Source organism: Paramisgurnus dabryanus, chromosome 7, assembly GCF_030506205.2.
Source record: "Paramisgurnus dabryanus chromosome 7, PD_genome_1.1, whole genome shotgun sequence".
Taxonomy (NCBI): domain Eukaryota; kingdom Metazoa; phylum Chordata; class Actinopteri; order Cypriniformes; family Cobitidae; genus Paramisgurnus; species Paramisgurnus dabryanus.
Genome location: NC_133343.1, coordinates 1,498,954 through 1,520,089, shown reverse-complemented (window position 1 = coordinate 1,520,089; position 21,136 = coordinate 1,498,954). Strand labels below are relative to the sequence as shown.

General features: G+C 37.8%; 1 protein-coding gene across 1 annotated transcript in view; it reads left to right on the top strand.

Annotated features, from left to right (window-relative positions):
* plxna1b (plexin A1b) overlaps positions 1-16,382 on the top strand; it is a 108,730-nt gene extending 92,348 nt beyond the window's left edge. The window contains exons 21-32 of the mRNA XM_065293889.1: positions 169-311; positions 1,452-1,708; positions 5,411-5,477; positions 8,696-8,842; positions 9,263-9,422; positions 10,360-10,463; positions 10,916-11,012; positions 12,467-12,657; positions 13,531-13,700; positions 13,785-13,997; positions 15,468-15,618; positions 15,708-16,382. Of these exons, the coding sequence (XP_065149961.1) occupies positions 169-311; positions 1,452-1,708; positions 5,411-5,477; positions 8,696-8,842; positions 9,263-9,422; positions 10,360-10,463; positions 10,916-11,012; positions 12,467-12,657; positions 13,531-13,700; positions 13,785-13,997; positions 15,468-15,618; positions 15,708-15,803 (1,796 nt within the window). The 3' untranslated portion in view covers positions 15,804-16,382. The remainder of the gene's footprint in view (positions 1-168; positions 312-1,451; positions 1,709-5,410; positions 5,478-8,695; positions 8,843-9,262; positions 9,423-10,359; positions 10,464-10,915; positions 11,013-12,466; positions 12,658-13,530; positions 13,701-13,784; positions 13,998-15,467; positions 15,619-15,707) is intronic.
* Positions 16,383-21,136: the final 4,754 nt, after the last annotated feature.

Sequence of the window (21,136 nt, the reverse complement as noted above, 5' to 3'; positions counted from 1 at the left end):
ATGTTCTCATCCCAAAGCATAAAACTAGTTAACTATAAGTTTAGCTCATTATATGATATGATTTCTTCTAAGCAGCTATGTAGACCAGCCTTTATGTCTGTAGTCAAACCTGTGGAAACGACACCTCGATTAATCACCTCTCTCTTTGTCTGTGTCTCTTTTCTCCAGCATTTGCCGAGCTCCAGACTGATATCCATGAGTTGACTCAGGATCTGGATGGAGCTGGTATTCCATTCCTGGATTATCGTACGTACGCAATGAGAGTCCTTTTCCCTGGAATAGAGGATCATCCTGTGCTGAAGGAGATGGAGGTACACACAACATTTTTAAAATGCATGTGATAGGAATTTTGTTAGAGATCAGATTCAGAGCGATGATCAAAACATACACAGATTTTTTACTGGTCTTGGATCAGTGGATGCTTCAGTGTATTATAAGTTGGGTAAGAGCACCACCTGGTGGATAATAGCGGAAATATGGATTGCCGTAAAAAAATCGTCATTGGCAGCAAAGTGTTTTGAAAAGAGTTAAATCTGTTTTTGGTTAATTGAAATCCAATTAAACTGATATGCTAGAATGAGTCATGCTGGTCACTAGCCAAATTCAAGTCAAAGTTATTAGTCGAGTATCTGTTAACAGGGTTCCCACGGGTCCTTGAAAGTTTGTGAATTTGGGGAAAAATTCAAGGCTCTGGGAAGTTTTTGAAAATATATACATAGATACAGGTCATTGAAAGTGCTTGAATCTATTTTATGCAAGAAGTTTTATGGAAAAAATCCATATATTCCCTGTGTAGTGTAGGATAATATCATAAAATTCTAGACTTTAAGCACACGTGCTAAACTGTTCACCCTAAATGCTTATATCTTCTGTATGTGAATGTTGATTCATACCAAAATGTTTTTTTGCATAGTTGTGTTTGACACATAAAAACGTCTCGGGTTACGTATGTAACTGTTGTTCGCTGAGAAGGGAACGGGACGCTGCCTCTCCCTTGCCATACTTCCTGCGTCCATGTAACGCCGTCTTTGTCAATATTTCAGATAGCGATATACTTCCTGGCTCCCGCGTCACCCTGTCTTTGTTGTTAAGCCTCACCATTGGTTGAATTTGATATACACATTCAGACGCACTTACCCCTGGATGCGTCCCCAAAGTGTCACCGCAGTGACGCAGCGCGAGTTCCCTCAAAAGGGAACTGTAACATTGTATCTTAAAAGGTAACACGATGTAACCTTGCTCTCACTTGAAATGTGTCCCCACATTTAGTCCTTGAATTTGAGGTTATTGGACCTGGAAAGTCCTTGAAAGGTCCTTGAATTTGAAGTTAACTAAGGTGTGGGAACCCTGTGTTAACCGCAGTGATATCGCATCCAAGCTGGCAAATATTTAAATGATTTTATAAGTCTCTCTCTCTTTCTCTCAACCTATCTTGTCTGTATCTTTCTCAGGTTCCAGCTAATGTTGAGAAAGCTTTGACTCTGTTCGGTCAGCTTTTGAATAAGAAACACTTTCTGCTGACGTTTATCCGGACACTGGAGGCTCAGCGCTCGTTTTCCATGCGGGACCGCGGGAACGTGGCGTCTCTCATCATGAGCGCCCTGCAGGGGGAGATGGAGTACGCCACCGGTGTTCTCAAACAGCTCCTATCTGACCTCATCGAAAAGAACCTGGAGAGCAAGAACCACCCCAAACTCCTGCTCAGACGGTGCGTTCGCTGTGGTTTTTATAATCTTTGACAGTAATGAGACTGAAAGGTGTTAAGGTTCAGCATCTCTTACTGGTTCTTATACACGCGTGGATATCTGCCTACTAGTGGTGTGCATGTGTAATTGCTCATCGACGATGACGCAGACGTATATATGAAAACCAACGTGTAGCCACGTCATAGGACCTACGCACAACTATAATGAGATCTTTAGTGATGTATAAACTAAACTGTAGTGAATAAATGCTTGTGCTTCAAGTATGGCAACAGATTTTGCATAGGCAAGTACCAAGAAATGTAAAAATAGTTTTTTTCTATATTCTCAATTTGGCCTTTCATGGCTGTTTCGCATTGGTCTTTCTGTCAGGTGATATTACACACCTGAGTGCATACACATACAGTACATCCCCCTGTGGAGAGAAAGCATGAGAGATGAAGCTCATAGTGAGATACTGCTAAACAAATGACATGAAGAATGGGATGAGAGATTGATGGAGACTGTTGGTGTGTTGAGTCTCAACGCAATATCACAAAAAAGGCAAATCAGGACTTTACCAAATTTCTTAAAGCGTTCCTGATGCCTCTGCCCAGAACTCAACAAACAGACTTTGATTCACTAATCTGACTTTATCATGAATAAATTGAGCTATTTGTATTTGAACATTTTGAGTTAACTTGCGTCATTTGCATGTAAAATTCACGCTTAAAATTGGCATCATTCAAGCCATTCGTGTGTGAAATACGCATAATTTGCGCATGATAGTTGCGTTGCGTCATTTGCATGTGATAGTTGCATCTACTCATTTATGTGTGATTAGTTGCGTCGAGTCATCCACGTGTGAAATTTGCAGCATTCGAGTCATTCACATGTGAAATTTGCATCATTTGCGCAAGATAGTTGCGTCCTTCGAGCCATTTGCGTGTGAAATTTGCGTCATTCGCGCATGATAGTTGCGTCGAGTCATTTGTGTGTGATAGTTGCGTCGAGTCATTTGTGTGTGATAGTTGCGTCGAGTCATTCGTGTGTGATAGTTGCGTCAAGTCATTCGCGTGTGATAGTTGCATCGAGTCATTCACCTCGGAAATTTGCGTCATTCGTGCATGGTAGTTGCATCATTCGAGTCATTTGCGTGTAAAATTTGCGTCATTAACGCATGAAATTTGCGTCATTCTAGTCATTCGCGTGTGAATTTTGCCTCATTTGTGCATGATAGTTGGGTCGAGTCATTTGCGCGTGATAGTTGTGTCAAATCACTCGTGTGGGATAGTTGCGTCAAGTCATTCGTGTGTGAAATTTGCGTCATTTGCGCATGGTAGTTGCATCATTTGAGTCATTCACTTGTAAAATTAGCGTCATTCGCGCATGATAGTTGCGTCGAGTCATTTGTGTGTGATAGTTGCGTCGAGTCATTTGTGTGTGATAGTTGCGTCGAGTCATTCGTGTGTGATAGTTGCGTCAAGTCATTCGCGTGTGATAGTTGCATCGAGTCATTCACCTCGGAAATTTGCGTCATTCGTGCATGGTAGTTGCATCATTCGAGTCATTTGCGTGTAAAATTTGCGTCATTAACGCATGAAATTTGCGTCATTCTAGTCATTCGCGTGTGAATTTTGCCTCATTTGTGCATGATAGTTGGGTCGAGTCATTTGCGCGTGATAGTTGTGTCAAATCACTCGTGTGGGATAGTTGCGTCAAGTCATTTGTGTGTGAAATTTGCGTCATTTGCGCATGGTAGTTGCATCATTTGAGTCATTCACTTGTAAAATTAGCGTCATTCGCGCAAGATAGTTGCGTCATTCGAGCCATTTGCGTGTGAAATTTGCGTCATTCGCGCATTATAGTTGTGTCATTCGTGTGTAAAATTTGCTCCATTAGCGCATGAAATTTGCTTCATTCGAGCCATTCGCGTGTGCAATTTGCGTCATTCGCGCGTGATAGTTGCGTCGAGTCATTCGCGCGTGATAGTTGTGTCAAATCATTAATGTGGGATAGTTGCGTCTAGCCATTCGCGTGTGAATTTTGCCTTATTTGCGCATGATAGTTGCGACGAGTCATTCGTGTGTGAATTTTGCCTTATTTGCGCATGATAGTTGTGTCGAGTCATTCGTGTGTGATAGTTGCGTCAAGTCATTCACCTAGGAAATTTGTGTCATTTGCGCATGGTAGTTGCATCATTTGAGTCATTCACTTGTAAAATTAGCGTCATTCGCGCAAGATAGTTGCGTCATTCGAGCCATTTGCGTGTGAAATTTGCGTCATTCGCGCATTATAGTTGTGTCATTCGTGTGTAAAATTTGCTCCATTAGCGCATGAAATTTGCTTCATTCGAGCCATTCGCGTGTGCAATTTGCGTCATTCGCGCATGATAGTTGCGTCGAGTCATTCGCGCGTGATAGTTGTGTCAAATCATTAATGTGGGATAGTTGCGTCTAGCCATTCGCGTGTGAATTTTGCCTTATTTGCGCATGATAGTTGCGACGAGTCATTCGTGTGTGAATTTTGCCTTATTTGCGCATGATAGTTGTGTCGAGTCATTCGCGTGTGATAGTTGCATCAAGTCATTCACCTAGGAAATTTGTGTCATTTGCGCATGGTAGTTGCATCATTTGCGTCACTAGCGCATAAAATTTGTGTCATTCTAGACATAAGCGCATGAAATGTGCGTCTTTCAGCCATTCGCTTGTGAAATTTGTGTCATCCGCGCATGATAGTTGCGTTAAGTCATTTGCGTGTGATAGTTGCTTGGAGTCATTTGTGTGTGATAGTTGCGTGAAGTCATTCGCGCGTGATAGTTGTGTCGAGTCATTTACCTAAGAAATTTGCGCATGGTAGTTGCATCATTCAAGTCATTCGCGTGTAAAATTTGCGTCATTAGCGCATGAAACACTTCATTTGTGTCTGGTGTCAAAGCACCATTAGGATGAAAAATACATGACACAGTATCATTTTGTAGGTATGTATGAGCAGGGGTTAACTCATCTTCTGATTCAGTTTTATCACTTACAAAAGAGAAGTGTGTACGGTCAATCTTCAAAATCTTATTTTGTGCGATGTAAACAGAGCATGAGATGTAATCCAATTTGTTTCTCGTCATCGGTGACATCAGTGTTTCACTTCATCTAAAGATCAAACACACACGAGCTGTCAGAAATCTCACACTATTATTATTTCATGTAAATCTTTTATTATTTACCTTGCGAGTGAGATTGAAGGATTGAACAGAGATGATATAAACAAACATGTTTCAGTGAATTCTCTGGCGCCGTGAGCAGATTAACACTAATAAAGTAATTGGCTTCATTCTGAGGGTCTTTGCTGTTATTGTACGCCAGCTTTCTGTTTAATGACACGAGATACTGAATGTGTTTAATTGGCGTTTTCTTAATGAAGATTAGTGGTTTGCTTTGCGCTCAGCTTTGTTATTAATGCAGAATTATCAGCGCGTGGCTTCTTTGAAGTTTTTTTCCCTGAGCGGCGTTCAGCGCCGCTGGCCGAATGATTTCACTGCACAGCTTTGATGTCAAATGGGACTTTAATGAAACAACCCCAAGATGTTGGTTATCACAATCACTGTTTTCTTCTGGGGCACTGAAAATTAGGAAATGCAAGACCACTTCAAACATCTCTCTCTCTCTCTCTCTCGCTCTCTCGCTCTCTCTAAAATAAATCCTTACATAGATTTTTTGCTGTTTTCCCCTCAGGACGGAGTCAGTAGCTGAGAAGATGCTAACAAACTGGTTTACTTTTCTTCTCTATAAGTTTCTTAAGGTAAGTGGAAACAGTGTTTTAATGCAACCTTGAGATGTATTGCTAATAATGTGGTTTACAGCCCTTAACTTGACACCAGAGTGGTTTTTATTGTTTAGCTGATCTGGTTTGATCAGGCAGCTCATCAGACTAGCTAAGCCATCTGCTCAGGTTTGGAGATCAGCTAACCAGCAACTAAACAGTCAGTTTAAAGGGGACATATCATGAAAATCAGCCTTTTCCATGTTTAAGTGCTATGATTGGGTCGATTTGAAAAAGATCAACCCAGTAACTTAGTTTGGGTAAACCATCCTCTGCAAGCATGTGAAAAAATAGGTCATTGAAATTTGTCTCCCCTTGTGATGTCAGAAGGGGATCTTATTATAATAATACCACCCCTTAATCTGCACTATCCAACCACGGCACTGGCCTTTAGTCCAGAGAGAGAGAAAATAATTGACAGCACAATTGAGTTTTAATTTCAACAAACCACAATTATGTTAATCAGTGTTTGCATTTCATTACCTCATTTGCATTTAAAAGGGCACACCCAAAATATTTGCTCACACCTACAAAGAGGCAAATTGTATTTTGAGCTAAAACTTCACATGTGTACTCTGGGGACACCAAAGGTTTATTTTACATCTTAAAAAAGTATTGTGAAATGTTCCCTTTAAACTAGTTTTATTAGTGTGTTTTTAATTTAATTCAGGCATAGATAGCAAAATATATTCTCTTGATCAACGAGAGGATTTTCACGATAAACCCTTTAAAAACAAACTCAAACCATTTAAATGGCTTTTGTATCCACAAACGCACCCGGCTGGTGACAATATAAAGGGGTTTAATTGTGTTTAATTCTCCTCTGTGTTAATGAGACCTGAGGGACACGAGCAGCATACGGATGAACCTCAGCGCTGCGCTACGGATCCCAGTCAGGGACATTAGAGGCGACAGACATTCAGTCAGTGTTTTCACCATGCTACAGTATCATTATAATGAGTTAATAATAGCCATGAACTTGATGTGATGTGTCTATGAGAGGAACCGAATATACGGTACAGTATATGAGGTGATTTTATTCCTCATGATTTCATTTGCACTGACATGTTAGTCTGTTATGTCATAAGTGAAGTATTTAAAGATTTGACTACACACCCTGACTGTGATGATGACTTACTGCCCAGTTTGTGTCAGACACAGAAATTAAACGGCACTTTGTGTTGATACATTTACATTTAGAGAACCAGTAGAATGATTGAATGAAATGAGCGAGAGCCGACGTTATGAACGATGAAGATCTCAAAGTGAAGAGATGAAGAGAGAGCGAGGCGTGTGATTGGTTGTTTGACACGCATCACTCACAGATGTCATATCATGTCTCCTTCATAGTCATTATTCTTCTATTAGCATGACTGTAATCGATTTCGGCTGTAAACTTATTATGCAGTTTGGCTGTTCCCTTACATGACGACGGGTCCTGAAAACGCAAACTATGTGATAACGTCGTAACTCGAATTTGTGATAACTGTGATGTCATGCACATGTGTTAACTTGACCAAAACAACATAAGTGGCCTATAGGACTGTGTTTGTGCTACTTAAGGCAATACGACAAAAAATTAAAAATTATCTGACCAAAAATATGTTTTAAATAAATGTTAAATAAACATATTAATTACATATATTTTTGAATTAAAAAAATATATTTAGTTTTAACCTTCATATATTAACATATATTTCATATAAAATGTATTTCAGAGACTACAAATACATTTATAATTTTACAACCCAAACTGAAAAAAAAAAAATTTTCTTGGCCAAAATAGAAAGGTTTGCATAAAATGTATTAAGTATAATTTAAAAAATGTAAAGTATATAATATATTTGCATTTGAAAATTTATTAAATGTTATATTTTCAAACTGTTATGTTTAATTACAGGTTTGTAACATACAAAGTTTTTCTTTCAATGTGACATGAATATAAATCCTTTAAAATATTTTTATTTTTTTAAATATATGTCAAAATATGCAAAAAATGGACAAAAATGTATTGGTTAAAAATGCATTTTTGTAAACGTATTTCATCTATTTCTGTAAATATATATATATATATATATATATATATTATATATTTTGAAATGTATTTAAAATTATATTTAAAAAATATATTTTTTTGTTGTATGGGAGTTTATTAAATCTTCTCCAATGAAGTTTACAAAATTTGTGGCTTTATAGTCCAAGGTCACTTGTCGTAATAAATCTAGCTCATCGTCCATCTAAATGAAACTGCTAGATGCTTTTGCCGTCTTGATTTGCTTCTATTTATTGGTCTGTAGAAGAGTGCGTATGTGCATAGGCGTGTAGTGTTTCTTTACAAGGTAACATCGCCATCTATTGGCATGGCACACGTAATACAGTGGATTTTGTACGTTATTCATTTCAGTTATTATTTACTCAACCGTCTGTCCTGTGTCTATAATGATTGACATTTCGGTCTCAACCAGGCAGAATAATTTGTTAAGCAGCCATTCAAGTGAAATTGAAGGTAAAAGCTGAGCACGGTGTGAAAGATCTTAACCGGCTACAATTACCCCATCAATGAGTTTTTATCTTCTGAGGCTGAAGTCTATGAGATTTTCTTTTAGCTGCGGTTTTAATGGCTCTCTCACTTTGTGAATGTAAAAATGTGAAGACCATTCACTTCACCGGAGCAGCAGTGAGAAGAGTAAACATATAGCCACAGGCTGCTATTATCGCTCCAAACAGATGGGAAAAACAACCTCGATTTGCCAAAAATGGGATGAAGAGATGATGTTGTGCAATAGTTGTGCAACATTGGAAAATGTTATGCTTTTGGACACTTCTGCCTTTATTATTGTTATAGCATTATTGTTATAGCGCCCCCTAGAGAGCCAGATTAGGGTGTTATAACTGTTATATTTGGGTTATGTCTTCAGAACTTTTAATATTGTGTTTGCAGGATATTAGTTTTCCAAAATTTCCAGGATGGTCCCTAATCACCTGTTCTTATATTTCTTGTACAAACAGAAAAGTTTGTATAAGAACCATTTAAAAGTTTTCTCAAGAAATGGAAAAGCAAATCAGCTGTAGATTTGAGCACATTGGGATTGAGATGTTCAATATTAGTACGCTGCTTTCAATTCTTACAGCATCTGATAAAAACTCATGCACCTGTTTTTCTGTTTATTAATCTTGTTTTGTGTTTTTGTGTGCAGGAGTGTGCCGGCGAGCCTCTCTTTATGCTCTATTGTGCTATAAAACAACAAATGGAAAAAGGACCAATAGACTCGATCACCGGCGAGGCGCGCTACTCCCTAAGCGAAGACAAACTTATCCGACAGCAGATCGACTATAAAACTCTGGTCAGTACCACTCACAAAACTGACACACAACACACAATCTTAAAGGGACGGTTCACCCAACATCAAAATGATGTCATCATTAACTCACCCTCAAGTTGTTACAGACCTGTATACATTTCTATGTTTTGCTGAACACAATGGGAGATATTTTGAGCAAGGTTTATAAAAAACTAATTGATTTGCCTAGTATTTGTTTTTTCTGCTATTGAACTCAATGGTTCTGTTTTTTGATTGATTACAAATATCTTCATTTGTGTTCGGCAGAACAAAGACATTTATACAGGTCTGTAACAACCTGACGGGGACTAAATAATGATGTCATTTGAGTAAACTATGAGTAACACCAGAACATGAGTAAAACATAACCAAAATTTAGTATGATCAGATGTAATCGTTTATGTACATTTTCTTGTTTGGCAGACGCTGCATTGTGTGAATCCAGAGAATGACAACGCTGCTGAGGTCACTGTTAAATGTCTGAACTGTGACACCGTCACACAGGTTAAAGAGAAGATACTGGACGCTGTGTTTAAAGGCACACCGTACTCACAACGACCCAAACTTGGAGACATGGACCTCGGTATGACATCACTGCTGGAAAATAAACGTATAGCTTTAACATTTATAGTCGTGCGCAGTAAAGTAACACATTACTTTATAAATGGACACATTCATATTTGAGTTTTTTTTTTTATGTAATGCAAGTTACTTTTAAGTTTAATTAATTCAATAAAAAAATATTATGAACATTATAAACATTTAACTGAATTAAACTGAACATAGTCACGTAGAAATATGCACAATATGCGTGCGTTCCTAAACAGGAGCAGTTTGAGTCATATGTAAATATGAATTCTGAAAACTTCTCAGTCCTAAAAAAACACTGCAAGGCCTCAAAGAGAGATCAAGCCTCAGCCAAGTAAGAAAAAGTTATGCAAAAGTAACTTAAAAGTAACGCAAGTATTACTTTTCATGAAAAGTAACTAAGTAATGCAATTAGTTACTTTTTTGGAGATTAACTTAAAGCAACACTATCTAGTTGTAAAAATGACTTACAGCTCCCCCATGTGGTTGAAAAGCGCAACAGTGCCTGATATCAGACACTCTTCTGCAGGCAGGGGGAGGGGCGGGGCTGTGTTTCCTACACCGCCACTTTCAGAGTGTGCTTGTAGCAGCTAGGAGGCTGCTCAGGTTGCAGCAACAGTACAATTTGTCCAGTTAAAAGTTGTTCTATCACTGAAATAATTTTAGAGACATTATTTAAAGGTAAAAAAAAAAAACTACATAGTGTTGCTTTAATGTGATCATGTTAATACGTGGTCACATTGTGAGATAAAGACAGGTTGATCTACCAGAAAGATATTGACCTGACCAACTGCTGGTCCAGATGATTGGTTATCAGATTATACCAATAACCAGCTATCATCAGAAAGTCCCAGCAGGGTTTCTACATGATCAGTCAGAAACGGTCCAGATCCTCAGGCTGATGATAGCTGATGTTTTGTTTCTCCTCTCAGAATGGAGGCAGGGTCGCATGGCTCGAATTATTCTCCAGGACGAAGATGTGACCACCAAAATCGACAACGACTGGAAGCGTCTCAACACGCTGGCACACTATCAGGTACTGCGGTAACACAGCATCTTTCTGCCAGGTTACTATAGCGATACCTCTACACCCCGCTGCCCGGTAACCATGACAACCCTGCAACATGTTACTCGCATTTTAACACCTAGAATGCGGCAGGTAACCATGGCAACACCTCACAAAGCATAACTGCAGGTCAGCACAGATAGAGACGTTTGAGATTTATGGACGATAGCCGATGTAATGCGTTTCTTTCAGTTTAAGGGAAACGTTTACACAAAAGTCTACAACCGTATGTTTTTGCAATGGCGAGGAAATATTTTATATTTGTTTTTAAATGTAGCCCCTTGTTTAGACGATTCACAAAAGTGCATATTGATATGCTCAGTGTGCATTTCTATTGGTCAGTTATCATCAGAGTGTCATTAAGTGTAAATATAGGAGTATTAGACACTGACATTGTCTCTCTCTCTCTCTCTGTTGTCTAGGTAACGGATGGGTCAGTGATCGCATTGGTCCCCAAGCAAAACTCCGCCTACAACATTTCCAACTCCTCAACGTTCACCAAATCCCTCAGCAGATACGGTGAGCTCTCTCTCTCTCTGTATCTATGTCTCTCTCTCTCTCTCTCTCTCTATGTCTCTCTCGCTCTGTGTCTCGCCCCTGGCACATGACAGTAAAGTCTGCAGTCATCCACAGGCTCCTGTCAGCGTGTGTCGTGTGTTTGTGCTGTAATAATCTGCTTCTCAGTGTGAGTACATCAGCATGCGTCTGCACACCGGAGCGACTCGCGCAGACGAACAGAAAATGATGGATGTGAGATCCAGAGTCTCTATGAATGAGAAAAGAAACCGTTTTGAGTCTCCGGCCAATTTCGATTTCCATTACTCGCTGACAGACGTTTTCCATCTTTTCGCGATTAACACTGAATATTTATTTCCTGTAGTGTTTGAAAAGAACGTGTGACTATTAATTTTGCTCTCACGGTTCACATTTCTCTTGTGTTTTGTGTGTGTCACTTCATTTATTACAGTATGTCTGTTTCTCTATTACAATGTATCTGTGTCACACACACTCATAGATGAAATGAATAGAGACAACGAATTGCTCCATATTGCTTGAACTGTATGAAAGAAAAAACTCTTTAAAGGATTAGTCCAGATAATTTACTCACCACCATGTCATCCAAAATGAATTGTTCAGTCGAAAAGAAATTATTGTTTTTTGAGGAAATCATTCCAGGATTTTTCTCATTTTAATGGACTCCAACACTTAACAGTTTTAATGCAGTTTAAAATTGCAGTTTCAAAGGACTCTAAACGATCCCAAATGAGGCATAAGGGTCTTATCTAGTGAAACGATTGTCATTTTTGGCAAGAAAAACAAAAAATATGCACTTTTAAACCACAACTTCTCATCTATCTCCGGTCCTGTAACGCGCCAACGCGACCTCACGTAATTGCGTAATGGCGTGGAAAGGTACACAAATACATTAAAGACACAAATACATTAATTAGTATCATTCCACATACAACAACGTAGGAACGGTCCTCTTTCTCCACACTTGTAAGCACTGGGGCGTAGTTTTTATACGTCATCCTTGACGTGATGACGTATTACGTGAGGTCTTGCTGGCGCATCACAGGACCGGAGATAGATGAGAAGTTGTGTTTTAAAAGTGCATATTTTTTATTTTTCTTGCCGAAAATGACAATCGTTTCGCTAGATAAGACCCTTATGCCTTGTTTGGGATCGTTTAGAGTCCTTTGAAACTGCAATTTTTAAAGCATTAAAACTTTTAAGTGTTGGGGTCCATTAAAGTCCATTAAAATAAGAAAAATTCCTCAAAAAACATAATTCCTTGTTGACTGAACAAAGAAAGACATCAACATTTAGGATGACATGGTGGTGAGTAAATTAACTGGATTTTTATTTTTTTTATTTTTTTAAGAAAATTGCCTAATCCTTTAACAGCCAATCATCTTTTCATTAAAGACATTCTTTTTTACAATAAAATAATGGTGTCTCATTATCCACAGAGAGTATGCTCAGAACCGCCAGCAGTCCAGACAGCCTTCGCTCTCGGACACCCATGATAACTCCAGATCTGGAGAGCGGTACCAAACTCTGGCATCTGGTAAAGAACCACGACCACGCAGATCAAAGAGAGGGCGATCGCGGCAGCAAAATGGTGTCTGAGATCTACCTGACACGCCTGCTCGCTACCAAGGTAAGAAGATTGACCCGCCTGTGTTAAGTCAAAACTAGCGAACTATAGCTTACTTAATATCAGCTGAATATTAAACTAAACCACTGTGATGGTACTGTTCTGATGAATCAGTATATCTCTTATTTTACTGTAGTACTCAAAATAGGAGTGTTGAAATCTGTTGCTGATATTCACACACACACTTGAACTTCTGTAATTGGCTCATGTAGGATTTTGGTAGCTGATGTTGTTAGACACTTTGTGTTGACCTTTGTATGTGAATGATAGTCACTCATTAACATTTAGCAGCTGTCTCTCTCTCGTTCAGAGCCGCGTCTTAATTAGGCCGATGACCTTTGCTTATTGAGCGGTTTGGGAAAAACTAGGTCTTAATACGTCTTGTGTTCTCATCTCTTTCCGACGGTACACGGATATCTCCTCTTTAACCTCAAGAGACACTAATGCACATCCCAACATCTCCATTGTACTTGTGAGAAAAGTAAACACTTTGTGAGAAACAGTGTACGGCTACAACTGATTATTTTATATTTGATTAATTGATTATTTTAAACTCGATTAATCGGACGATTATTTTCCGATTAATTGACTAATCGGATAAAAAATAAAAAATATTTACTTAATTAGATGTTTCACTTATTAAGGCACTAAATAGAGGTATTCACATGTAGAAGTGTGCCTTCCTTATAACCAAAAATGGCCAAAGAGGTGAAAAGTGGGTGGAGTTGAGGTGCCTGGTTGCTGAAAAAATGCCTGAGAAAATAACGAAATATATAAATATGCTGTGACTTGTGACACAGAGAGATAATACTATGTAAAGTTCATGCATGAGTGTTTTGTGTATTTTTAACAATGTGTTTTCTCATCTTTATTCAGGGTACATTACAGAAGTTTGTAGATGATCTGTTCGAAACGATCTTTAGCACGGCTCACCGCGGCAGCGCTCTTCCTCTCGCCATCAAATACATGTTTGACTTCTTAGACGAGCAGGCGGACATGCACATGATATCCGACCCTGACGTCAGACACACGTGGAAGAGCAATTGGTGAGTGTTTTTACTGAAGACACAAAACGAATCTTCTCCTGTTTCTGGTCCTTCACCGTGTTCTTCTGTCTCTCGCTCATCCAGTTTGCCACTGAGGTTCTGGGTGAATGTGATCAAGAACCCTCAGTTTGTGTTTGACATCCATAAGAACAGCATTACAGACGCCTGTCTGTCCGTGGTGGCTCAGACCTTCATGGATTCCTGTTCGACATCAGAACACAAACTGGGCAAAGATTCACCGTCCAACAAGCTGCTATATGCTAAAGACATCCCAAACTACAAGAACTGGGTAGAAAGGTGAGATTAGACTTCTGTCGAAACTTACTGATAAATATCTACAAGATGTGAAGTTTGTGAAAAACAGTGGTGAAAAAAAACGATGCTTTGAATCTTTTGTGATGTAAGAAACTTAGTATAAGTGGGGTTGTACTGAACTGATACAACATTTCTGTGCCGATACCAATATTGGAGTACTTGAAATGACATCTACCAATACCGGCAGATATCAATAGATTCCGATACAAGTAGATACCTAAAGATACTGATATGAGTAGATTCTGATAGATACAGGTAAGTATCGATATGATAGATACCAAATTATTGATACCATTAGATACAGATACATATCGATACCAGTATATACCGATACTGATGCATACCAAATTACAGATACCATAAGATAGTGATAGATACCGAATTACCAATACCAGTAGATAGTGATAGATACAGGTAGATACCGATACGTTAGATACAGAATTACAGATATCATTAGATACCCAGACCAGTAGATACTGATACTGATGGATACCAAATTACAGATATCATTAGATAGTGCTAGATACCAATAGATACCGAATTACCAATACCATTAGATATCAGTAAATGGTGATAGATACAGGTAGATACCGAAACGTTAGATACAGAATTACCGATATCATTAGATTCCGATACCAGTAGATACCGATACTGATGGATACCAAATTACCGATACCAGTAGATAGTGCTAGATACCAACAGATACCGAATTACCAATACCATAAGATACCAGTAAATGGTGATAGATATGGTAGATACCGATACGCTAGATACAGAATTACCGATATCATTAGATTCCGATACCAGTAGATACCGATACTGATGGATACCAAATTACCGATACCATTAGATAGTGCTAGATACCAACAGATACCGAATTACCAATACCATAAGATACCAGTAAATGGTGATAGATATGGTAGATACCGATACGCTAGACACAGAATTACCGATATCGTTAAATACCGATACAGGTAGATACCAAATTACCAATACCACTAGATACCGATAGATATCAACACCAATAGATACAAATTACCGATAGATACCGATACCAATAGCTACCAACAGATACCAACACTAGTAGATACAGATAGACACTGAGAGTTTTGTTTTTTTTACTTTTTGTTTTAAATTATGATGTTGTTAGATCCTAGAAGTGCAGAGAGTATTACTGTTGTCTGCAATTCTGTTGTCATTGTCACCTGAATAAAAATAATCACACATTATGACTTTTGTTTGCCAAAATATAATCTGCACTGATCATCGTCTGTTTTTAAACAATTAGCCGATGTCTGATAGTGGGGGAAATGCGTTTATCTGCTGATAGCGATTATAAGCCGATATATCTGTGCATCCCTAATAAGCTTTATAGTTTCTGCATCGAGTTTAAGGGTGTTTGTGATGATGTACTGTCTCTCTCTTTCTCTGACTGATCTATGTGTCGTGCAGGTATTATGCGGATATCTCCCGCATACCAGCGATCAGTGATCAGGATATGAGCGCGTATCTCGCCGAACAGTCTCGACTTCATTTAAATCAATTCAACAGTATGAGCGCCCTACACGAGATCTTCTCCTACATCACCAAATACAAGGACGAGGTGAGCACGCTCAAAAATACAACCTTACGTGTCGTTTTCACATTTACACGTTCATTCATTTATTCATTGATGTGTTTTTGTTTGTGTAGATCCTGTCGGCTCTGGAGCGAGATGAGCAGTCCCGCAGACAGAGACTCAGATCTAAACTGGAGCAGGTGATCGACACCATGGCTCTGTCCAGCTGATCACACAAACACACACAACGCAGCGGACCGCTGAAACACAAACGCACACATGCTCGTCTCTGTGTATACGTGTGTGTGTGTTTTAAAAGGACAAAACCACAAATTTGTGAATGTATGTGGTGTAGATTTGGTTTGTTTATAATGATTACTGGGAGTGATGTTGAGTGTGGTGGATGTTTTACACAACTCTGATGGACGGACAGACGGACACTTTTTTTTGCTGTTCTGAAGAGACGTTGAGGACGTATCAGACCTCTGATGATGAAGTCATGTGACCGTGTCACGAGCCAATGATCACGAGGAATCAAAAGACACTCGAATTTGATTGTGTGTTTGCGATTATTTGTTATTATTATTATTATTTTGTACAAATGTATCAACTTTCCATCTTCTCACTTGTGTTACAGCTGAATTTGCACATTTTACAGAAACGAAGATAAACGGCTTCCATCGCGTTCACGTGAGGCGCACTCACGCGTCTCTCATCATTTAATTGCCATAGTGTTGAAGAAGTTGAATTTTATATTGAAGAAAAGGACAAAAAGAAGGAACAAAATATGAATAAAAGCTTGTCCTGTGCCATGTTTTATTTCAATGTTGTTTGATGAGAAAGTGTTGAAGTGGTGATGTGCTCTGGTGGATTTTAAAATGCAATGAGATGCAAAGAAGAAACTTGCTAAAGACTTCAAGTGTTTGGGAATGAAAATGCCATCAGGTGTCACGTACTGTAAAAGTTTACCGTTCGTCCTCAATCTGCAGCGTTGGGTCACTAAATCCACCCGGAAACGTGTGCTTGCATTTCAACAAGAGAAATGATTTATATTTTGCTTAAAGAAAATAATGCATATTTTTAAGGTGGAACGTAATTCTTATTACTGTAATGTGAAAAAAAATCACGATTGAGATTGTATGTGTGTAGCATTTGATATACTGGCGTTTTGCCACTTGTATTACATAGTGATACATTACAGCACTAAGAATCTAATGAGAATTACTGAAAGTGAAACTCGGACAAAAATGAGAAATTGTAAACAAAATAATGCATTGAATATTTATAGAAAGAGGATTGATTTCTGATTTACAGCAGACAATTCTGGGCCAGATCTGCACCGGAGCTACTGACTTTGGTGCGGTTTTGGTATGGATCTGGCCTGAAGTCATCTGCTGTCTGCGGTGTAAATTCAGTAGACACTGAATAAATCATTTTAATTATAAGTTGCAGATATAAAGGTGAGGTTATGTTGAAAGATCTAACAAGAAAAGTCTAACAAGATCAAATCCACAAATGGTGTGAAGGTCACTTATGAAGAGATACAACTCGTATACAGTCACACACACATCTAAAGTCATACTGTATGTGCTTCATGTATAGTGTGAGGTCATGGGTTCAAACCCAGGAAACGTATACTGATAAAAGTGTACGCCTTGTAATGCAATGCAAGTCACTTTGGATAAAATCGTCTGCCAAATACATAAATATGATGATATACTTTTCTATTTGATTATTCGCTCTCATTTTCTTTATGCAAAATATAATCTCTAGATGTGGGTGTGAAATGTGAGTCGAATGAGTTTTCGTGAGGTTCTTCTCTTTATTATTGTCTGCAGGTTGATCGGATACAGAGACTGATGTGAGATAAAAGAGTTTCATGAGTCAGGGTTTCTCTTGTGTATCAAGATCTCATTCATCACAGCTGATCTGAGAACAGAAAAGAGTTTCTGTAGTTAACATCAGCTCTCATTGTTTGCCGTGAGCTGTGATCGGTTTCTAAAGCTGTGTAGATTTGATGTGTTTGTTTTCTCTAGAAGCTGAGAGCTGTCGCTCACAAACAAATGCATTTGTAATAATAGATCAATAACACACAATAATGTCTTACAAACAGGTATGAAAGATGATAGTTGAGACTTTCAGCAGGTTTTCCTCCAGTTTCTCAGTGTCGTTCTTCCATGTTGTTCACTTCCAGAAAACGTGCAAGATTCAGTTTGTAGGACAGATGCAGGTTAAACTTTATAAGCGGTATAATGTGACATCATCTGCTTTTTATTTACTTGAAACCAGTCCGCTTTAATATGTTTCAAATATGATGTAAAACAACCCAGACAGCAGACGACTCTGGGCCGGATCCGCACCGGAGCTGATGACTTTGGTGTGGATCTGGTCCGGAGTCGTGCAAAACAAATTAGTGATACGGTTTTACTAATGTTTGTTTTTAAATGGATGGTGCACAATTTTTCATATAACAACACATTGAATCTTGTATCACACACACACAGTTGATCTTTGACACGTTCTGAGATTGTTGTAATATTGATGTGTTTACTCTGTGTAAGTGTGGTTTATCCTCGAATGGGTCAGGTTTAAGTTAACTTGCTTTAAACATTTATCAAACATCTCAGGATCTTCTCATTCTTTGGGCTTTGGCCAGTCATTACCAGAGAAGTGTTTGAGGAAGATCAGCCACGAACAGATGAACGTTGGGTGCAGCGTTTATAAAAACAAGATTGTGTTTTATTAGATTTATATTTGATGTCGATGTGTAAACTGAAACTGGTGCTGTGGTTGCTCTTGAGTTGGAAACGTGTGCTCCCCCTCATTTTTAATGGATTTTGAAGTTTAAAGAAATGTGACGGATACAAACTCTCAGATCTTTCCTCATTCAACTTTTGCTTTGGCTTTCTGATAAAATAATGAAGTAGCTTCAATCCGCAATAAGGTCAAGATGTGACACTTCATCTTTTTCACAGACTTTTTGTCATAAGCCGGCTGGTGTCTATACATTGTGTATATATTGATTGTTGTGTTATTTTGCAGATTTGTACATATGCATTAATGAAAGATTAAACTTTTTTGCTAAAACATCTCTGGTTATTCTCTTGTTATACTGTGTCCCTCACAAATAAATATACTTTTTATGCTTACAAGTATGTTTGTTGGCATAAGCTACAATATATGTGACAAATGCTCTTCTTTATCTATAGGACAGACATAACCAGTTGACCAATAACAACATAATTTAATAACATGATATTCTGCATATGTTATAAGATTGTGTAAAGTGATATAAAGTGTTTGCTTTGTTTTGTTTCATTGTGAATTTTTAAATAACATTACGTGAGTCTGAACGTGTGATGACATCACAGGATCACAGATCTTCTTCCTCCTCCTCAGGTAAACAAACAGTGTTTCAGACATTTTCTCAAAATGATGTCATCATCGAATAAAATATGATCATATGATCAAATCTCTTACTTCAGCAATAAACACTGACAAGCTGCAAAAGCACAATAACAGTTTTTTTCATTGTTCACATGTGAAGATTGTAGAGATGGATATTATTGAATGAAGCTCATTTTGCTGTTTGTTTGTAGTTTACAGTCTTGGGTTCACGTGTAAACATGTACACAAAGCTACACTGTTAGACATTTTCAAGGATTTTTACAGTAGCTTACTGGCAACACTGTAAATAAGATTTACAGTACTAAACTGTATTTCTAAATGCTACTTTAAATGTGTAATACAGTGTGCTACTGTAAAAACCCAGGTTTACAGCATACTACTGTATAATACTACTATTCTTCAAATTTTTTATACATTTATTTGTACTATATTTAAATTAGCAATAATTTTTAGATAACCTACAGATACTGCTAACATTTAATCCAAAGAAAGACAATATTACATATCAAAGTCTTTATTTAAAACAATACAAATACTTTAAGTTGTTGTGTAAAAATTACATTTAAAACATACATATTTTAAATCATTTGCAGTAATACATTTGAAAGAACACAAATTATAAAACATACATACGTATAACACTGATTACAGGTTGAGTTAATCCAAAAATTATAATTTTATAATTGAAACACAATGATTTTCTTCCACCTTTAACATAAAATGCTTTCCAGTTACAATGGGAGTAGACTGTGACCACCTCTTAGGCTTCTTAAGAATGCAAACGCATTATAAAATGGCTCCACATTATACTAAAATAAGTCAACGCCTGCATGCAAATGTCAAAACTGATGATTTGCGTGAATAAGGAAAATACAGCCAAAATAAATACAGTAGCATACAGCAATTTCCAAAAATAGGAATGTCACAGAAAATTCCCACAATGCAAAGCAAATTACAGTTATTTACTGTATAAATAGTTTACACTGGGTGATTCACAGTAAATAACTGTAAAAATTACAGCAATGTCTAACAGTGTATCTAAAACATGCCAGCTTGTATACAAATTATGAAGTGTAACATTAGTCATTAACATCTCTTTGTTTTCCCCAGATGAAGTAATGCAGGGTAATGAGGGTAAGTGAACTGTTTCTTTACCTGCATCAATGTGTCAAAAATGAGTTTTTTTATTACACATTTTTACTTGCAGTTTATAAATTCATATATCATTTTTGTGTGGAGGTTTGTTGGCTCTGTTTTCTCTCACACTGTGTCTGAGAAAAGTGACTCAGATCTCGAGCTTCACTGCTGTGACTGTCACCATCTCAACATCATCTAATTCATATGAGCTTGAATTAAACAATACCATGTAAAACTTTGATAATGATACCCTAATCTCATAAAAGTAAAGGTCAGCAATGCTATAGAAGAACCATTATGGTTACTCACAGATCCTTTTAGTTTAGGGTTTTTAATTATCTCAATGTCATTAAATTAAAGATTTATTTATTATCCCTAGTATGGTTGCATGACATTGCACAAGGGCAAGTCTTTATATTTGTAAGTCCTGTATCATTATCATGTATATTACACACACACACACTGTCTGTTTCTACACACTATATATGATGACAAATATTGTTAGCATGCTGCTGTATTTCCCTGCGGATCATACGAGTACATCCATCATTTTATCTAAATAGCAATTGGTTCAATAATTTGTCATTGTTAAAGTCTGTTTGAGCTGCTGAAAATGCTTTAGGGTCTAATTTTGTTTTTAATTGAATTGCCTATTGAATTAAATCCATGCTTATTCAAGATACATTTAATATCTACATTCATTTACAAAACATTTGATCCCAAGTACAAAAAAAAATCCATAGAGAGCGACAGGAAAGATTTAATTTCATTTACTTGATTACTATCTACGATGACATGTTTCATTCAGGTAAAAGCAGTTTCCTTGTCGTCTCGTTGCTTTCTGACAGCTCATGATTCTGTATCCTGTTCCTCCAATCAGGTCAAGCCTCCAGAGTCTCTCTGATGGATCTGTCAGAGCTCATCTCACTGATGTGTGAACCCAGGCTGGATGGATTAACAGAATCTGGAGCTGTCAGCAGATCAGCACACCTGTGAAACTGGATGATATTGAGCACTG